The sequence below is a fragment of the Ylistrum balloti genome, unplaced genomic scaffold, assembly GCF_031769215.1.
Source record: "Ylistrum balloti isolate Yb309-2 unplaced genomic scaffold, AGI_CSIRO_Ybal_v1 Utg370156, whole genome shotgun sequence".
In the NCBI taxonomy this organism is placed as follows: domain Eukaryota; kingdom Metazoa; phylum Mollusca; class Bivalvia; order Pectinida; family Pectinidae; genus Ylistrum; species Ylistrum balloti.
The window spans coordinates 5513-26588 of NW_026782154.1; the positions used below are offsets into that span (position 1 = coordinate 5513).

General features: G+C 34.5%; 1 protein-coding gene across 1 annotated transcript in view; it reads right to left on the reverse strand.

Moving 5' to 3' along the window:
* Positions 1-1581: 1581 nt before the first annotated feature.
* Positions 1582-21076, reverse strand: part of LOC132550904 (uncharacterized) — a 45674-nt gene continuing 26179 nt past the window's right edge. The window contains exons 7-16 of the mRNA XM_060215002.1: positions 16567-16659; positions 14697-14747; positions 14096-14169; positions 10109-10195; positions 9268-9432; positions 8395-8496; positions 7195-7299; positions 5649-5786; positions 4441-4533; positions 1582-1650 (exon numbers count right to left, since the gene is read on the reverse strand). Of these exons, the coding sequence (XP_060070985.1) occupies positions 1582-1650; positions 4441-4533; positions 5649-5786; positions 7195-7299; positions 8395-8496; positions 9268-9432; positions 10109-10195; positions 14096-14169; positions 14697-14747; positions 16567-16659 (977 nt within the window). The remainder of the gene's footprint in view (positions 1651-4440; positions 4534-5648; positions 5787-7194; positions 7300-8394; positions 8497-9267; positions 9433-10108; positions 10196-14095; positions 14170-14696; positions 14748-16566; positions 16660-21076) is intronic.

The following is a 21076-nucleotide window of genomic DNA, read 5'->3' on the forward strand; positions in this document are numbered from 1 at the left end:
GGATTACACCGACAAGAATAATGAAATCTTAGAAGGCTATTGCAGCATATTGTCCACTTGGAAGGTCAAGCCCCGTTGCTAACTTGATGGACGTTGTCGCGTGCCCTCACAATCAGTTTCTAGTTATCTTCGTAGGTGACAGAGCCCAGACATAAGATGTCAACACAAGCCACAATATTATACCCATCATTTCTTTCAGAGAGTGTTAAGACTTATTTTAGGCAAGGAACACTAATTGTTTACAATTAGTTATTGTTATTTATTAACCCTATCTGATCAATATACACCACAGCCACACTGTTGTATGCACGTCGTTACAATCGTTTGTAATTACTTGAGGAAAGTAAAAAAAAACATCATTACAAGAAGTTATCTTAGATCAACCGAATAACAGATATATTAAATGAATATGTACAATGACAGGACTTGCTAGAACAGCAACAATTCATTACTGAGTTGTAACTACGTCAGATGGCATATCATAACTACGTATCCTCCACGTTGTACAACTTGATTATGTAAACATCCAACACGTGACTACCATCAGATGTCTCCACACGTATCCACCAAGTTATACAACTTGATTATGTAAACATCCAACACGTGACTACCATCAGATGTCTCCACACGTATCCACCAAGTTATACAACTTGATTATGTAAACATCCAACACGTGACTACCATCAGATGTCTCCACACGTATCCACCAAGTTGTACAACTTGATTATGTAAACATCCAACACGTGACTACCATCAGATGTCTCCACACGTATCCACCAAGTTATACAACTTGATTATGTAAACATCCAACACGTGACTACCATCAGATGTCTCCACACGTATCCACCAAGTTATACAACTTGATTATGTAAACATCCAACACGTGACTACCATCAGATGTCTCCACACATTTAAGTTTTTACCTTATATATAAAACAGAGAAAACGATGTTTTAGTAAACTTTGCCATGATATCGGAACACGTTATTATAATTTTAAGTTTTTTTCTAATTATTTCAAACTTCCTTATGTGATAGTTGGTAATCCAAAGAGACGAGATAGAAAAGGTCACCCTGGCTTCTTTACAATTTCATAATTATGTTGTCCCCGTATAAATAAATACCGTGTTTTATTGATAATATTGGTGACAACCCCTCATCTCATGTCGCGGAATATCGACTAGGTTTGGCAGAATGAAAGTGGATACTCGTCAGATATATACATCTATATCAATCCTGGTGGAAGAATACAAGTTAACACATAACCTGTATGTATTCTATTTCAACCTGTCTTGATCTTTTATTCGAAATATTCGTCATTCATATCCAGATCCATTTCCAACTCTCTCTATTGGTGTTTCAGGGAGCAGACAATTTCACTGACATATCGTTCTAATCCCAGAATATCGATCCATGTATACAAGGACCCAAGAAATTCCACTGATATCTCGTTTCTAATCCCGTTTCTAATCCCAGCGAATTGATCCCTGTTTGACGGGGAACAATTGAAAATCCCACTGATATCTCGTAATCCCAGAAAATTGATCTTTGGTTAATGAAAGATGTCGTATGTTAATGCAGCTCTACTTGTTGGCTAGGGGAGCAGCCCTTAACCTCTTTATATACTCCTGACCCCATTCTCGAAGTAGACCCTGTTGTAAATAACAAAATAGTTAATGATTAGTTCATTAAACAATAACATACTGAAAATCCGAAAACCTACATGAGGTGTTTGAATTATAGATCAAAACAAACATCAAAAGATGATTTAAGTAGATAAAAGCGAGGAACGGACATCAGGTAAATATCATGATATGCGAGAGTTAACAAGACATCCAGCGGGATATGACGCCCACCATGGTATATTCCTTATTAGTTTTATCTTGTTTTTCTCCTATCATCTCATTTGCTCTGAACGCCATGAGGCACAAGGTGTAAGCTATATATATAAACACGGATCCTTCAACGGTCAAAAATCCAAGATGGCAACCTGTTCGCCATTTTGTTACCAATGCCTTAACAGATATTTGCACATCTAGGAATCATGCGATAACAAAGCTCCAGTCGTCAGAATACAATGAAGAAGCAATTTTGTCCTTCGCCAACCTGTTCCAAAATAAATATGGCACAACTAGGGAGTAAAAGAAACCTGCATACGACATGATCTTATAAGCTATAAAATTGAGGTAACAAACTATTTCAGACAAAATCCAAGATGGTTGCCTTTCAGCCATTTCCCCCAAGTCAGATTCAAAATAGGAAAAACACAACTAGGGGCCAAGTGAAAATTTTTGATAATGATCCCGTGCTTCTTTAGAATTAGCGATAACAAGACGTGTGATCCTGATGACAATTACCCATCACGACTTTCCTAGTTTATAATTACCCCTCACGACTTTCCTAGTTTATAATTACTCCTCACGACTTTCCTAGTTTATAATTACCCCTCACGACTTTCCTAGTTTATAATCACTCCTCACGACTTTCCTAGTTTATAATCACTCCTCACGACTTTCCTAGTTTATAATTACTCCTCACGACTTTCCTAGTTTATAATTACCCCTCACGACTTTCCTAGTTTATAATTACTCCTCACGAATTTCCTAGTTTATAATCACTCCTCACGACTTTCCTAGTTTATAATTACTCCTCACGACTTTCCTAGTTTATAATTACTCCTCACGACTTTCCTAATTGAGAATCTTGATAAACCTGTCAGTTATTCCTACTCCTGATAACCTGTACATGTTGTTTACATCACTCGTTTAAGCTGTGAGTATGATTCAGGGCCATATTTTCTACATTTTTTCTGACGTTATGTATATTTGAGTTTGTGCGTGTAACATTGTGAGGTTTATTGGATGTTCTGTCTTGGTTCTTTGATTAAAATACTCAATCACTATTTCCTAGGGGTGAATTTCTAATTTAAAAGCGCTGATCAAGATTCAACATCAGCGGTTCAAATAAAAGTTAGGGGTATTGAAATTGACACCCGTTCTAAAGCAAACAAGAAATCAAATCAAATTTTCACCAAACCGAATAAAAGTGTAAATCGTGGTAGAACGATGATACGTCAGACATGATTAGTCCGTGTTATTTCTACGCATCAGCCGAGACACTGCTATTGAAATACAGTTGTTTTAGGTGTCTTTCCAGATTGGACTTGAAGGTTTGGATGGGTTTACCGTCATCGTTCAGTCTGATAGTTGACATAGAAATGCATTAAAGATGAATCCCATCCCTTTCTCCTCAAGTGCACTCTTCTATGTTTGTATTTTCTAATAGACCGTTTAAAATGATTTACGTCATAATTGTCAAAATGAGATAAAAAAAAAGATTAATCCAGCGTTCCAATTCCTTCCCATATGTCACAGTGAAAGTCATTTAGACTGAGTTATTTAGTGCTATCTTAAGTCAATCTTTGACTGCTGCTTGTTTTCAAAACAAAACTTTGACAACCTAACAGAAAGTAGAACGATTGTGCCGAAACTTCATCAGAAAACCTACAGAACGATCACTTACGTGAGGGATGATATCAGCTCTGTCATAAAGTGGATTTAGGAATTATCTTAATACAAATTGTGCATACTATGGCTATCAGTATATAAGGATCAGTGACGATCTCTGTTTCAGAAGAGAGATTAACATTCACCGACACCGAAAGTTGTCAGGTTGTATCAGATGAAGCACTGATCTAACAGCAAAATAAAGGAAGGATTTATCACACTATCGTGTTAACTGTGGAATATAAATGTCTGCTGTGCTGTATCGTAGACAAAGGAAATAGTGGTGCCTCTGTTATAACCAAAACAACGTCCCCATCAATAACACGATGTACATAATATACATCACAGTCAAACCACCACAGGAATCCATGTCACATCCATCATATTAAACAATCAAATCGGAAATACTTTAAACAGATATTTTTTCGCGGCTATCAGTTTTCGCTTTCGTATATTTGATGGATTTCGGTCTTTGTTTCCCTTGTTCTCCTATGGGAACATTACATTACTTACTTGGATTAACCAAGATTTACATTAATTTTATCGAGCTCGTGTCCGCTTTACTCTTGTTTACGTTATGTATATTGAAATATTCGGGTATTCAACACTGACATATTTTAAAGTGCACTCTGAACAACTGTATTTTTTTCGATTTGATCATGTTATATTGCAAGTTGTAAAAGTTATGTGCATTTAATTACATCGTTGCTATTTAGTATTCAAAGCACTATAACTTTGGCAAGTAATCAATTTACAATTACGATTCCTATTCTTCAAAACTAAAGTAAGATATTTATCTACAATGTTGACAAAAACGTTTGTTGTACTATCAGTTTGTATTTTACACATGGTCAATATCTTTTAACTATCATCTCCCTTATACAAGAAAGAAAATGCTCAGATACTAATGTGCCCTAAGAGCCAGCGACTACTTACCTCAGAATAGTTGAATGAACGTCCTAATTTACTGTAGATCGGTCGCATTTCTTCATCAGTGTACAAGTACTTCGATATCTCTCCTGGTGGTGGCTATAACAAAAAATCATTGTTGTTACTTCAGACAAAGCTTCGGCAATATATCATGTTATGTTAGAGAGATTGCCATTTCGATCATACAGAAAATTTATGCTTCAATATAGACGAAAATATTTGGTTACTTATGTCAAATCCATAGTTACTTCTTTAATGTACTGTTCACTGATGTTTTTATTATTAAAGGCATTTTCTGGTTGTGTATGTTGTTTTCTGTTACTCATATGAGGGAAAATATCGATATCTTTACCTAAACATCAACTTAAATGCTTAAATAAAACATCCTTAGCTATTTACTGACTTCACAATCTCTATATCCAAAACTGATATTACTAAAGTTATTTCTAATTGTATGAAAAATAACGTCTAAACAAGTGCGTGATGTGTGAAGACATACTAGCATAGCCTTCCCTTGTTATAAATGGTGTGTGAAGACATACCAACATAGCTTTGTCACGTAACATTATACATGGTGTATGAAGAAATACCAGCATAGCTTTGTCATGCAACGTTATACATGATGTGTGAAGACATACCAGCATAGCTTTGTCACGTAACATCATACATGGTGTGTGAAGACATACCAGCATAGCTTTGCCACGTAAAGTTACACGTGTTGTGTGAAGACATACCAGCATAGCTTTGCCATGTATCGTTATACATGGTGTGTGAAGACATACCAGCATAGCTTTGGCATGTATCATTACACGTGGTGTGTGAGGACATACCAGCATAGCTTTGCCACGTAACGTTATACATGTTGTGTGAAGACATACCAGCATAGCTTTATCACGTAACGTTACACGTGTTGTGTGAAGACATACCAGCATAACTTTGTCACGTAACGTTTCACGTGTTGTGTGAAGACATACCAGCATATCTTTGCCATGTATCGTTATACATGGTGTGTGAAGACATACCAGCATAGCTTTGCCACGTAACATTACACGTGTTGTGTGAAGACATACCAGCATAACTTTGTCACGTAACGTTACACGTGTTGTGTGAAGACATACCAGCATAGCTTTGCCATGTAACGTTATACGTGTTGTGTGAAGACATACCAGCATAACTTTGTCACGTAACGTTACACGTGTTGTGTGAAGACATACCAGCATAGCTTTGCCACGTAACGTAGAGACTCGTCTTACAAGGTATAACATGGTAGTGGCAAGGATTTTCAGGTTTCTCTCTGCTACATCAGTTAGAGGTTGAGATGACAGTCCATAGTCTACCGGTTTCATCAGCAGCTATAGAAAGATCAAAAGGAAAACACAATCACGGCTCTGGAAAAACTGTTGATCATGCATTAATATATCGCTGATACTGAGGGCGGGTACAAAATGTCAAGTCAATGAGTGTCACAAAGGTGTTGTCATAGATTCTCAAAACTACTAAAGTTGAATGATTTACATACAAAACAAGTGATTAAATGACCCCATCCCCCAAACTCAAATATTCACATCATCGCTTCAGTTGTACACTATGTGCGTAGGTATCTAGAAAACAAAAGTAAAGTATTACACAAAAATGTTGTTGCAGATTATACAAAGACACGCAAGTCACGAAATATACATCCTTCATACATTTAACGTTTGATCAAACAATCATTTTGTGTTAAATTCACTTAAGATTTAATGTCATGTAAGGGAAACTCGCTTCAATGCAGCTTTCTATTCAAACAATTTACAACGAAGACCCAGAAATGAAAATCATTTTGGAAATAAATAGTTTATATCTGAAGGAATCAATTTCTAGAATCAGAAAGTACAAGTTTTCTTAAGTGAGGAAACCATAAGATTTAAAAGTAATATGAGTAAAACAAATTAAAAGTTACGCCTAAAGCCATACACATATCGTGTTAACTGCAGCCTCCACCTAGAATTCGGATATTTTCTCGCGTATATTCTGGAAGGTAAGAGCTGTTTGTCGTCTTCAGTCAAATACAATCAGTTTTTCAAAACCCTTTATTTCATGATTGTTACAATGATTAAAGGAAAGGCGCGAGTACGTCGTTTCGTTGTACAAAAGTCAATCATGTAAATAACACCCTTTAATAAATATTAAAATGATATAAGTAGAGCCAAGAAATAAAGAAAACTGCATCCTACAACTGTCTCATCCTTCTAGAACTCGTCAGTGACGCTAAGGGCCTACATTTTGAAGCCTATGAGGTGACTGTAAAATCCACAGTGACCGAAAGAAATGTCAAAATTTAGATTGAGAGGCGCCATGGTCAGTAATCACAGGATTAACAAACTTAAGGACTTCAATTTTGATACATATCAATCTAGAGAGGGAGGTGAAATAGTCCATACATCTCCAAATTTGTATTTTGCATTTACGGTTATTCATTTTGCACTTTCGTTTTGATTATCAACATACATTTTTTAACATGATCTTTTTGTATAGACTTTGAGTTTGGATCCTGAAGTGCGTAGCATAACAATGCAAAAGTTCACTTTATTTTCTCTAAATTCATAACAGTAAAAAGCGGAAGCACTCTAGCGATATATATATCCCTCCACTATCATTTAAACATGCAAATGTCCTTCAACCTTTACATGTAAATAAAAATGTCCCTTCACCATCATTTAAACATACAAATGTCCCCTCAACCTTTACATGTAAAATGTCTCCACCATAACATCTACTTACAGTTGTCACCAAACTCCTAGAAATGAAGATTCCTACAATGAGGAGAAAGGCCTCCGCATCACCAATATTTGCTGTTCGTCCGTTATCCGTGAACTGCAGTCTATCCTGTAAGCGAAAGGAGACTTAATGCACCAATCAAACTTTATCAGACATTGCATTACCTACAGTTTAGTTTAAGCAATTATAACAGAAAATTTATGCACTAAGGTCGTGTTCTGTAATTAATTAATTAATTATAATATATTCTATTTGACGTGCTAAAATCCTACCGAAAACAATATGTCAACATAATCATAATTCAAACTCAAATTTAATCAAACTTGTGCAAAATACGAATAAATAAAGATCTACACGGAGACTCTTAAACACATACGAGGATAAAAAAAATACTAGGTGTTTCGGAAGAATAAGCATCTTTTGCTTCATCGACGACATCTGCCATGTAAATATTGGGAATTTAAGTAGTGTCACGTTCTCTAATGAGAACAAGATATACAACCACAGAACCAATAGGCAAACTAACGAACATCAATCACGTCCAGTTTACCAATCTTTCTCATCAAGCTGCATCGTTTGAAACGCTGCGTTACAAGTTGGTTCGTCAGTTGACGACTTCTTGTGCAAAAATCGTGACAATGGGAAAAGGCCCTTGAATATCGAATCAAATGCGATATAGGTCGGGGACGCGGTGATGCTGCTACCCATAAATAAAAAAATTCACAATCAGAGAAATTTAAATCATCACGCTTATCATACAACTTCGTGGAAAGCTGTACATATTGATTTCGTTGAAGGAAAAGATGGTGATAAGCGGCTGATGTACAAGAGATTATAGTGTTTTGTGGGAACATAGGACGGAAAGGGATCAATAAATATAAATAAGATGTTGTAAATAGATAAACAATAAATTAACTAAAAACATGGTCCTTTACATTCTTGTCCACTTTTAGGTCTTTAGCACAACCTGATTTCTCCCGAAGAAGTCTAAAACAAACTTATTTCGACAACTAAAGTATTCAAAAAATTGTTCACATTTGTAGACGCTTCAGTAACATCAGTAACGACACATTTCCCGCAGATAATTTCATGTGTTTGAACTCATTTTATGCATTATTCTAGTTCTCCCTGTAAATGTTACATTTACTTTGTCCTTTTTTTGTATCTTAACAGGAAGTAAAAGTAGAACTGGAAATGACTTACCAGTTCCGCCTGCCAGAAGTAACCGTCAGGAAAGCGTTTCCCATTACGGACTAGTTCAAACACTGCAGATTTCCGATGAGTGCCCAATACCCCAGAGCTTGGCTGTAAATTCAATTTCTTTCTGATAATTACTGATATCTTAGTATTGCTAACTAAAAATATTGATTGAGGAAAGAAAAAAATCAGTAACATCTTAACATTTCTATTAGAAAGACCAGAGATTATATATAATCAGTGATATTTGATCATGCTTAGATCAGAGTGAAAACGGAGAAGTTTTATTGTATTTACATCATCATCTTAAAAAACTACCTGACGTTAACATTGAAATCTTCATATGAAAACGTCGTTTGACAATCCATCTTAATGACAACTAATTTACATTGTACTCAAATAAAAAAGTAATGTGATCGTTATTAGGACAATTTATAAATATAAAACCACACAATCCATCGCAATAACAACTCTATTACATTGTACCCACATAGATATAAAAATGTAATGTGATCGTTATTAGGACAAATTATAAGTATAAAACCACACAATCTATCCACTGTATCCGCATAGAAAATAAAATGTGATTATGATCATTACTGGGACAAATTATATATATATAACCAAACAATATCAATGAGTCCGACGACCTTAACCTCAAAAAAGGTACTATGGGATATTTCATTATTGACGTAGGGTTGAATAACCTAAACACAAGGCAAAGGATCTGTTATTAGTGCAGATCGACTTCATCAAAGCGTATTCTTATCAACAATTATATACTACATGTTTTGTGTGATATACTTCAAACGAGTGCACAGTATTTCAAATCGAATCTGCTGTATTGATTTTGTTGAGGTTATTAAACTTTAAACTGACCATGATTTCGGTAATGTGATAAATAAGATTCTCGACAACGTATTGCAGTTCCTGCAGCATTACGCTGGTCTCCTTGTCGCCGGACCTGTCACGCAGCAGGTTCGTCAGATCGTAAGCCTGAGGACTTACCACGTCCGCCAGCACAGGGTATATATTACCACTAGGCTGAAAGCAGATCACAAAAGATTGCCCATAACAATATTGTTGAAAATCAGTTTTATTAATAAGCTTGGCATAAAACGACTCAAGTCCCAGTGATAAGTGGGTCAAATAGTGTCTAGATTTACAAATCTATCATCCTATTCTCACACAGCATTAAACACAGCAGTTGGCCTGTTATACTGTCTTAACATAGCGTACCGGAAATATTTCATTACCATGGTAACAATTTCTTTCGTATATTTGTACCAATATTGAAAAACGACTATATTCGGGTAAAAGTATATATTTTTTTTATATTTGTACATACATATTCTATCAAAAATGTTGACAATTTCTAAACGCAATTTATAAAAACACTGAGGTATATTCTATATACAGAGACGACCATCTATTAACTTTTTGTACTTACATTGAGGTATATTCTATGTACAGAGACGACCATCTATTAACTTTTTGTACTTACATTGAGGTATATTCTATATACAGAGACGATCATCTATTAACTTTTTGTACTTACATTGAGGTATATTCTATGTACAGAGACGACCATCTATTAACTTTTTGTACTTACATTGAGGTTTATTCTATGTACAGAGACGACCATCTATTAACTTTTTGTACTTACATTGAGGTTTATTCTATGTACAGAGACGACCATCTATTAACTTTTTGTACTTACATTGAGGTATATTCTATGTAATGCAGCGACGATCTCTTTCAGAATGATGCCAAACAGGAACACGCTACTAGGACGATTACCAACATTCTGTGCATTGAAATTATATAAATAAATACAAAAACTGAAGATAATTTGCTTCTTTACAGAATTCATCAGACATTATTGCAGTACAGTAATAATTTGCATATAAATCTTGCAAATGAAACGTACAAGAATCCATATTATTTCTAATTTCTTCTTTGCTTTAGGTTAATTCAAGTAAATTTAACCATCAATTCTAATTGATTCCTAAACCTGAATCACACTATTATCTTTAGCCAATTGGAAGAAGAACTTATCGATGAATGCAAGTCTGGTGAATGCCAGTTTAAACGCAGCAATTACAATCAGAAATAGCTTCAGCAATACATACATTTCACATCTAATAGCAACATGTATCATTTACTTGTATAAAAACTTCAATATTAATTATCCAAAGTTCACTACAGTTTGCAAATCAAATATAATCATTATCAGAATTGTTTATTTGATCATATTAACAGAAGAAAACAAACATACAAATTCATCAATATCATCCTAAATGAAAGGTTACATAACTGCAAGGTGCCCTCTTGGCGGACGTCTAATTAGAAGTTGGTTTAAAACATGAAGTAGTGAGCTGATACATAAAAATTTCATGTAGTTGATATCTAACATCAGTAACAACATGGTGAAACCTACATTTATGAAATCTTACTTTTAAACAATTACTTCAAACAATCGTATCTACGTTCTGTACATATTTAACATTACACTCTAAAAACTAATCTCATTTAATCACATTAACCTGCTACCAGCAATACCCAATTCTACACGTAAATCGTAAGAAGTGACAGTTACCTGTCCAAGCTACTACTTCAGGCCCGTGTTGATTAACCTCATACATCACCAAGACCTACCTACACAGCCTACTTAACCAAAGATACAAATTTACATTACATGGCTTTCAGCTAATTAAATTCTGTTTTAGTAAGTTCTCACTCAAATCACTAAGCATCGAATCACCCCAAAAGCTTGTCTGATACCCCCGGGACTAAGTAAGGCAAGAGAACCTCCAGACAAGTTAGGAGTAACCTTTTCTTATCCTGAGTACCAGTTAATTCCTCTTACATCAATGACATCTCAAGGTAAAAGAACACACGGCTTTTGCCTGAATTATTTATTCTATCGTACATCGCTCACCGTCGTCCGCGATAAAAGTATCTAAGAATGTGACTACAAAGAACAAGTATCCCATATTTTATCATTAATTCATACTTCATGTATAATTAAAATAAAGGTCAAATGTTTCGACGAAAACAAATCATCTGTTTGGTTGATGGTTATGTAAGGAAAATCACTTAACCAACAGATATTGTGACGTCACATGTAGATACCCCTTTCGTAACCATTTTATTTCCATGTTCTATTGTCATGTTAATTAATAATCGTTTTGGCATCAAAATTCTTTGGAAATTCGTCTATATTTCACTTTTTTAAACATTTGAAATATGATGTAATTTCACGGGAGCTGATGTGTTTTTCTAACAACAAATATATTATCACTTTCATTACGAAGTCGTACGGTTTCAATAGGAGAGGATATCTTCAACAACTGGGCGATGATAAATACACCAAGTGTTGATGTAGATAATTAAATATCCATCATATACAATAAAATACAAAGTTAGCAAACGAAATCATATTGGGCAACGTTTGAGTAACATGCCTAAGCCAGTCCTTCTGTACCATATTGACCTTGTGTTTTGACCTTCTGTATTGTCACATTCTAATGACTACTATATGTTCCCTTATACATTGACACTGATATTTTGAATTTACTTATGGAACTGAATCACTCTCTTTCGCACTGGTCAGAGGGAATTTACTTATGGAACTAAAATCTCTCTCTTTCACACTGGTCAGATGGAATTTACTTATGGAACTGAATCTCTCTCTTTCACACTGGTCAGAGGGAATTTACCTATGGAACTGAATCTCTCTCTTTCGTACTGGTCAGAGGGAATTTACTTATGGAACTGAATCTCTCTCTTTCACACTGGTCAGAGGGAATTTACTTGTGGAACTGAATCTCTCTCTTTCGCACTGGTCAAAGGGAATTTACTTATGGAACTGAATCTCTCTCTTTCACACTGGTCAATGGGAATTTACTTATGGAACTGAATCTTTCTCTTTCACACTGGTCAGAGGGGAATTTACTTATGGAACTGAATCTCTCTCTTTCACACTGGTCAGAGGGAATTTACTTATGGAACTGAATCTCTCTCTTTCGCACTGGTCAGAGGGAATTTACTTGTGGAACTGAATCTCTCTCTTTCACACTGGTCAGAGGGAATTTACTTATGGAACTGAATCTCTCTCTTTCGCACTGGTCAGAGGGAATTTTCTTATGGAACTGAATCTCTCTCTTTCACAATGGTCAGAGGGAATTTACTTATGGAACTGAATCTCTCTCTTTCGCACTGGTCAGAGGGAATTTACTGATGGATCTGAATCTCTCTCTTTCACACTGGTCAGAGGGAATTAATTTACTTATGGAACTGAATCTCTCTCTTTCGCACTGGTCAGAGGGAATTTACTTATGGATCTGAATCTCTCTCTTTCACACTGGTCAGAGGGAATTAATTTACTTATGGAACTGAATCTCTCTCTTTCGCCCTAGTCAGAGGGAATTTACTTATGGAACTGAATCTCTCTCTTTTACACTGGTAAGAGGGAATGTACTTGCTGACTTTGACTCTATTCTGTATTCTCTAACGCTCTTAAAGTAGGAACGTTTCGGAACGATTAAATGAGAATATGGATCTGTTACAACGTAAAGTGGAAACAACTGCAAACAACTGCTGACAATGTCAACAATTTTTGGTGATTAAGCAAATCCCTCTGAAGTTAAGGATACAGGGCATGGTTGAATAGTCATTCAATAAGCAATTTAGGAAAATAATCACGTAATGATAATCCAAAATGGTTTAATTCAAGCTTAAGTATGTGAAGAACAAGTGTGTTTTGTGTAAAATAGTAGTAAGAGTAACAGAAATACGAGTAGATAAATTGTGTAATGTTAGCGTTATAGTGTAAAAGAATAATAAAGTGTAAAAGTGTTAGTGTTATAGTGTAAAAGAGTAATATAGTGTAAAAGTGTTGGTGTTATAGTGTAAAAGAGTAATATAGTGTAAAAGAGTGAGAGTTATAGTGTAAAAGACGTGTAAGTTAGTATAATGAGGAACAGATATCAGGAATTGTATACATATTAGTCAATGTATGTTTTAACAAGCATTGTATATATTACGGTAGTATTTATATAAATTTGTAGAGGAACAGGTTACATCTAGAGATAATCTAATTGATAAGTTAGATGCAGAATCCAAAACTACTATCAGGATGTTTGTTTTTACTAGTAACACAAATTTCGTTCTGTACTCGGACTAACAGATGAAGACAAATCTAAATTTAGACATATGCAAGGATTCAGTTAGATTGCCATTAGAAAACATCAATAAATTCAAAGCGTGCCAACGAACGAATCACTGAAAGGTGTTGTTATTATCAAAAGTAAATTAATACTGGTAACACTTCTACGTGAGAGAACTAGTATCCCTATATATACGTACCGAGTCCTGTGTCATGCGTACTTATTTACTTGTACTTTGTTGTTTATCAACAATATTGATAAGACATCCATCTTAAGGCTACGTTGTATTTTGTATCTGTTGATGACTTCAAAAGTATTCAAACACTTTTATTCTGATTGGAAATTTGTATGCAATAACAACATGTTTGAATACATTTTTCTTTTCTCAATTTACCATTTTAAGTTTTATATGTTAAATTCGTCATTGTTTCCTATCAAATACACACTGGTGTCTGTGCATTACAAATACCGAAATATAAAAGTTAGATGCGCGCCACTGATACAGTTCTCTCTCTTGTGTTAGTGTGTTAGTCTACCTTCCGTGCTGCAGCTCTAAGTATTGATATAAACCAAGCAGCATAAGCTATGTGGCGGAACCTTCTGAGCGCTTCTGAAAACAAGAGAAAATATACATTTAAAAATCTATGAAATATATAGAGGACAGCTATACAATATTTTCAAATAATTATATAAATAATATTAAATAACAATTCAGACCTAACAGCACGAGACAGATTTCGGTTTCCTGAATATTGACCTTTTGAATCAATTTAAAAATAGTGATAATTTAGTTTTATATAAAATCATCGGGATCACATATAAACGAAAACATCCCTCCATATAAGTGACTTAACAGTGGCGCTCACAATGGACGAACTTGACACAACGTACACTTACAACAGTACAGTATGATAAAAGAAACCAAGAGGATTAAATGAAATTTACCCTCCCTTATAGGTTGCATTAAAGGAATTATGATTGGTGTTAAATAATAGGAGAAAATAGTGTATTTATAATTTTCATTAAACTCGATAAAGTTTGACAAATAAATTTCCCTACAAGGAAGCAAGGTTTTATGAGAACAAAGAGATGTTCTTAGTTATGACTTTGTATGCGGTGTTGTTTTGCACTACTTACTAGGCCCAGGGAAGGCATGTTTGGTAAAACGCTTTACCGCTCGTTTGGCTGCTGCAGTGGAAGGAGAAATAAAATCAAACGATGATATAATTTTTTTTGCAAATTAACGAATAATCATAAGACACTACTTAATCCCTGGTCAAGCATCATAATTGAACAAACTAATGTTACAGATGACCAGCTCAGCTACACAGAGAGGTAGGATATTAACTATTGAGTTTTCTAATATCACAATATTCTGTGTCGATTGTTGTGTCACACTTCATTGATGTTTTTGATTTCCTGAGTTTGACGTGGTTTTGTCACACTTCATTGATGTTTTTGATTTCCTGAGTTTGACGTGGTTATGTCACACTCCATTGATGTTTTTGATTTCCTGAGTTTGACAAGGTTATGTCACACTTCATTGATGTTTTTGATTTCCTGAAGGGTGACGTTGTTATGTTACTCTCTTAACGTTTTTGTTTTTAATTTTTTTAACCTATTAGCGTTATACATAATCTTTTTCCTCTGAATGGAGCACCAAAAACAAATGAAATCCACAATACAACTGAACATATTTCCATAGTTTTAAAAGCGAATGTCAATGAACAGACAACAGTCCAAGAGCATCCTTCTGATTTCAGCGTCATCATCGGTTGGTCTGGGTTTCCCTCTCATCAGGTATACGTGTATATACGTCAATTAAGTCTCCATGGACCGAGACGATATACATTATCCGGGACAAGGTAACTGTCATTCCTGTTCACACGCGCAAAAATGGCATCATCATTTATGATAAACACTGCATTGGTCTTCAGGGTGGGAGAAAAAGGTTTAACATCTTTAGTGCAATTTTGAAAGAGCAAAATTATTTAAAATGAAAACACAAGGTTTTGCCTGTTTAAGTATTCACCGTGACACCAGCAACAACAGAGTATGCATGCGCGCAATTATGTCAGCTGTGTAAAAAGTGTGGGAGAAAACAATCAAATATGAATGATTTTTGACCAACACAGAAGTGTTTCAAAGATTTCTCTGACGGACTTGCCCTTTAGGTTTTGAGCTGTTTTCAATTCGTACTCAATATTGTCAAAATGTGAGAGCTATCAAACACATGCCACATGCTACCTGTTATGTTTACATTGTGCAGGCACGTTTCTAACTAATAAGTAGGAGATGGTCCATTTCAAATTGTAAAAGTAAATGTAACTATCAAAAGTGTGCCATGTTAGACAACAGTATTGGTAGCCAGTGTATCACAATCCTCCGAGGGATGTTTTATTCCCTCTGAAAGACATGTTTGTTATCTCGATAGATATATTTCCATCATAACAGAAATGACTGAAAGACATGTTTGTTATCTCGATAAATGTATTTCAATCATAAGAGAAATTACTGAAAGACATGTTTGTTATCTCGATAAATGTATTTCAATCAAAACAGAAATGACTGAAAGGAGAATTCCTCAGCACTTTCATATGAACAAACCTTACTTTACTGGACAGACATTGTAACTCTGATTAAACACTGGATCGCTGAATTTGTTTCTTGTTGAAATATATTAATCAAAGAAAAAGAATTATGTTGCGGAAATTGGAAATATTTGTTCACACGGGTTGTACTTTTTATATAGGTATTTAGTACTTAATTTATGATCACCTGCATTCACTGCCAATGTTAACGACAACAGAATCATCCCTATCTTTAAGATTTAACATCATGCTTCTGTTTGGTGCTGTAAATAAACCAGGAACTTACCAAGTTCTGATATTTTTCTGTAATAAACAGCTGACCTGGACTTGAATGTGATCATCACTGCCGAGGTTTTACAATGACCAGAATTATACAAACACATGTTACACGGAATATACGGCTCCAGTATACATACCTACGGGTGGCGGAGATATCGACCGCGGTCTGGACACTTGACCACGGGGTAAAACTAATGCTCGGGCCGGTTCTGGGCGTCCGGTTGCTGCAACTAGTTTTATTAGGAAAACAATATGATAGGTTATTCAACCAAACACAGTGCTAGTGACATAATTATAAATGGACAGTGATTTTTCTGTGTTGATTTATTACAAAATATTTGTGAGTTCTTATAATATCAGTACTAGAAAATGTCTGGTTTTGCACAGAAGTTGTCTAATAACACGAGTCAATTTCTTTGTTGCATTTAGAAGTTACACTTATAAAATGAGTCAATTTCTTTGTTGCTTTTAGAAGTTACGCTTATAAAATGAGTCAATTTCTTTGTTGCTTTTAAAAGTTACACCAATAAAATGAGTTAATATCTTTGTTGCTTTTAGAAGTTACGCTAATAAAATGAGTCAATCTCTTTGTTGCTTTTAAAAGTAACGCTAATAAAATGAGTCAATTTCTTTGTTGCTTTTAGAAGTTACGCTAATAAAATGAGTCAAATTCTTTGTTGCTTTTAGAAGTAACGCTAATAAAATGAGTCAATTTCTTTGTTGCTTTTAGAAGTTACACTAATAACATGAGTCAATCTCTTTGTTACTTTTAGAAGTTATACTTATAAAATGAGTTCGTTTCTTTGTTGCTTTTATCCCTTGTGGTAAGAAAATAAAGTTATTTCGAACATTGCGCTAAGGTTTTAGAGCATATCAAACCTTACCGGGATGTCTAGTTTTAGACGGCTTGCTCCCCATGCTCATAGATAATGTGTGACATCCGAACAGGTAAAGAGTGCGCACCTTACAGACAGTTAAGAGGCGCAACTTACTAGTTTACAACGAGTTCACTGAGGTACATGTTGGGGGAATGGAGTTAATATAGCGTAAATCTGCCTAAAGTTGTTTACATTATGATCTGTAGATAGAAAGTACGTGTTCTCTTCTGTGTGTCATCCTTGTGTAGTACACATCTAGTGTGTGTGTTGATTAATCAACTGTGCCTGTTAAAAAGCGCCCTTTCATACTGAAACTTTAATCGGTATAGCAATACCATAATGAACTTTGCGATGTTTGGAATTCATTTATCCTTATCAACGTTCTAAAATTTCCATTTTTTTTTTCCTCTCAGTGAAAATGTAAAATATTGCGCTGGTATTTGTCTCTTTTAATTTGTTTTCTTTACATTTATATGAGCCGATTTGGATATTCCAAGTATCGTTCAGGATTGTGGATGCTTCCGTCCCTAATAACATTTGAAATCCGAAGGTCAGAGAGCTCTATAATACCAGTCGGTCTTTGACGGTATCAATTACTTGTTACTATAGAAACTGATTTTACATGTGTGACTTTTACACGTTTAAGTCAGTGATTTATGTGTTTCATTGTGAGAATTCATTACTCGACAAATAAATAAGGCTTCAAGAAAACATCAATTCAATTTTTAACATGATTCTGTAAATAATATCTGTAAACAAAATCAACTATAGGGATATGTCATTAGTGACAAAGGTAACAAAAACTGGTTAAGTAACAAAAACGGGTATAGTAACAAAAACTGGTAAAGTAACAAAAATGGGTATAGTAACAAAAACGGTAAAGTAACAAAAACGGGTAAAGTAACAAAAACTGGTAAAGTAACAAAAACTGGTAAAGTAACAAAAATAGTAAAGTAACAAAAACGGGTAAAGTAACAAAAACTGGTAAAGTAACAAAAACTAGTAAAGTAACAAAAACGGGTATAGTAACAAAAACGGTAAAGTAACAAAAACGGGTAAAGTAACAAAAACTGGTATAGTAACGAAAACTGGTGAAGTAACAAAAACGGGTAAAGTAACAAAAACGGGTATAGTAACAAAAACGGGTAAAGTAACAAAAACGGATAAAGTAACAAAAACGGGTATAGTAACAAAAATAGTAAAGTAACAAAAACGGGTATAGTAACAAAAACTGGTGAAGTAACAAAACCTGGTGAAGTAACAAAAACGGTAAAGTAACAAAAACGGGTAAAGTACCGAAAACTGGTAATGTAACAAAAACGGGTAAAGTAACAAAAACGGGTATAGTAACAAAAAACTGGTAAAGTAACAAAAACGGGTATAGTAACAAAAACAGTAAAGTAACAAAAACGGTAAAGTAACAAAAACGGGTGAAGTAACAAAACCTGGTGAAGTAACAAAAACGGGTAAAGTAACAAAAATGGGTAAAGTAACAAAAACGTAACAAAAACTGGTGAAGTAACAAAAACGGGTAAAGTAACAAAAAATGGGTAAAGTAACAAAAATGGGAAAGTAACAAAAACTAAGAATCTAATTGTTAGAAATTCACAAACATAATATAAAAGGTAGGGTTCCCTGTCCTGTTTTGTATTATACATATCTAGTACAATATCTAAAGTATCGTAAATCACAAATTCTATAAACAGATTTACTATTCAAAGGCACGTAAACCTATCTAACACAGTTCATAGGTATTACAACTCTTCTAGTACGTCATCAAGTTTTATCTCCATGCTAACGCAAGGTCTTTAATACTTCTGTTAAGTGCACCAAGAGTGAACCTTCCATGTTAGGTAGATAATACAATCGCTTCTTGGCGTGTCAACAATTTCTGTGCAAAACCAGATAAAACATTTCATTTCTCATTTTTTCAAACTATTTTCCAAATGCATTTTATTAATTGTATCAATTTATTTTGTCATGTTATAGATAAATTGTGTTAAATATCAACGGTGTAAATCGAATCCATTTGTAAACATCCGCACAAGCAATCAAAGAATACTAAAATTAATTATATTTCTTACGCTAGATAGCAGAATATATACAGACAATTAAGTATCATCACTTTGCTGTAACCTCTTGGGTTTGACATGGAACACCGTGAATTCATCAAAATATTAATTTTTCAGACACAGTAATGTATAATCTTTCTTTCTCGTCTTAAATTACCACACGTTATGTTAGACAATACAGCCTTAGTTAATGTAGAAATTAGAAGCTGTATAGGAGGCAATATTTTCACCTATCTAAGTATGGTAAGATATGACGAGAATACAGTGTAAACATGTAATGGTGAGTCAGAATCACAAAAGCATATATATAGAATAACAAAGTATGATATAATTATAACGAAGAAAAACAGAAGCGATAAATATGATAAAAAGCATGAACTACGTCAGAGACCTGCATCAAATGCTTTGGTTATCTTACCTTTTACTTTAACAGGATATTAAGTCAGACAAATATTTCTCCGAATGGAAGCGTCCCTCATTACACTTCACGTCATCTTCGGTTTTCACCAATTCAGTAAGTTATTGTCCATAACTAACATATATATTTCTACCATTAATCGCCCCAGATCTTTTTATTGTTTGTAGCTCACTAACAATTCTCAATAAACTTAAGTGTACGGATGATTCGTTGCCATCATCCCTGATCATGTTTGTTTTTTTTAATAAGGATGAACTTAATGAAACGAAGTCTCCTAATGCTAGGGGATTGTCATGTTTACTTAAACCGTTGTTTATATCTACCACTGAAAACAGCGACGAAGGCATGAAAAGCATCGTTCAACTGATACCTTAGTAACATCGTCACTATTTCTTGCTCGATCACGGCTGTTTTCATATTTCATTTCAGACCTTAACCACATACAAGGTCTGGTGTTCCGGTTTAATCTTCTGTCTAACAGACTTTGAAAAAAAGAAACCGAAAACATTTTTGAAGACTATTTTACCCAGATTTTAAATATTATAATTATGTTTGAATAACAATATTACAAAGCCATCAATTATAAAAATTAACTGCCACTTCGCTTTTTAAGACATGCATTGATCACATCGAAAGCCTGCTATTTTGCCAACAGAATTATGAAGATATGTGTTATTGACTTTATAATTTAATGCTTTAAAAAGTCATTAAACCCTTCATGCATGTAAAATCACAGAAGAATTCCTGTCGATATCGAGACATGCTATATTCGTCCATGGAAACCCCACATCTGCCATCTCTTTACTGCTTGTAATCATTCTCTTTCAAAATGCATTACTGACGCTTGACGAAATTGTATGGAAATGAAATATTCACTCTTTGTACCTATTTAAATAAATCAGGCTGTAGCACAACGAATTGTTAGAACCAAACTCAAAACCTCTATCAATGAAAATTCTTATCAGGAAAACATTGCCTGTGCTGGTTTTTTCTGGATGGTCACGGTTTCACTTAAAGATGAAACAAGAATGTATGGAGAAGTGTTTGGTACTGAAAACATGAGGTACACAGTGTTTGGTACAGAATACATGAGGTACACAGTATTTGGTACAGAATACATGAGGTATACAGTATTTGGTACAGAATACATGAGGTACACAGTATTCTGTACTGAATACATGAGGTACACAGTATTTGGTACAGAATACATGAGGTACACAGTATTTGGTACAGAATACATGAGGTACACAGTATTTCGTACAGAATACATGAGGTACAC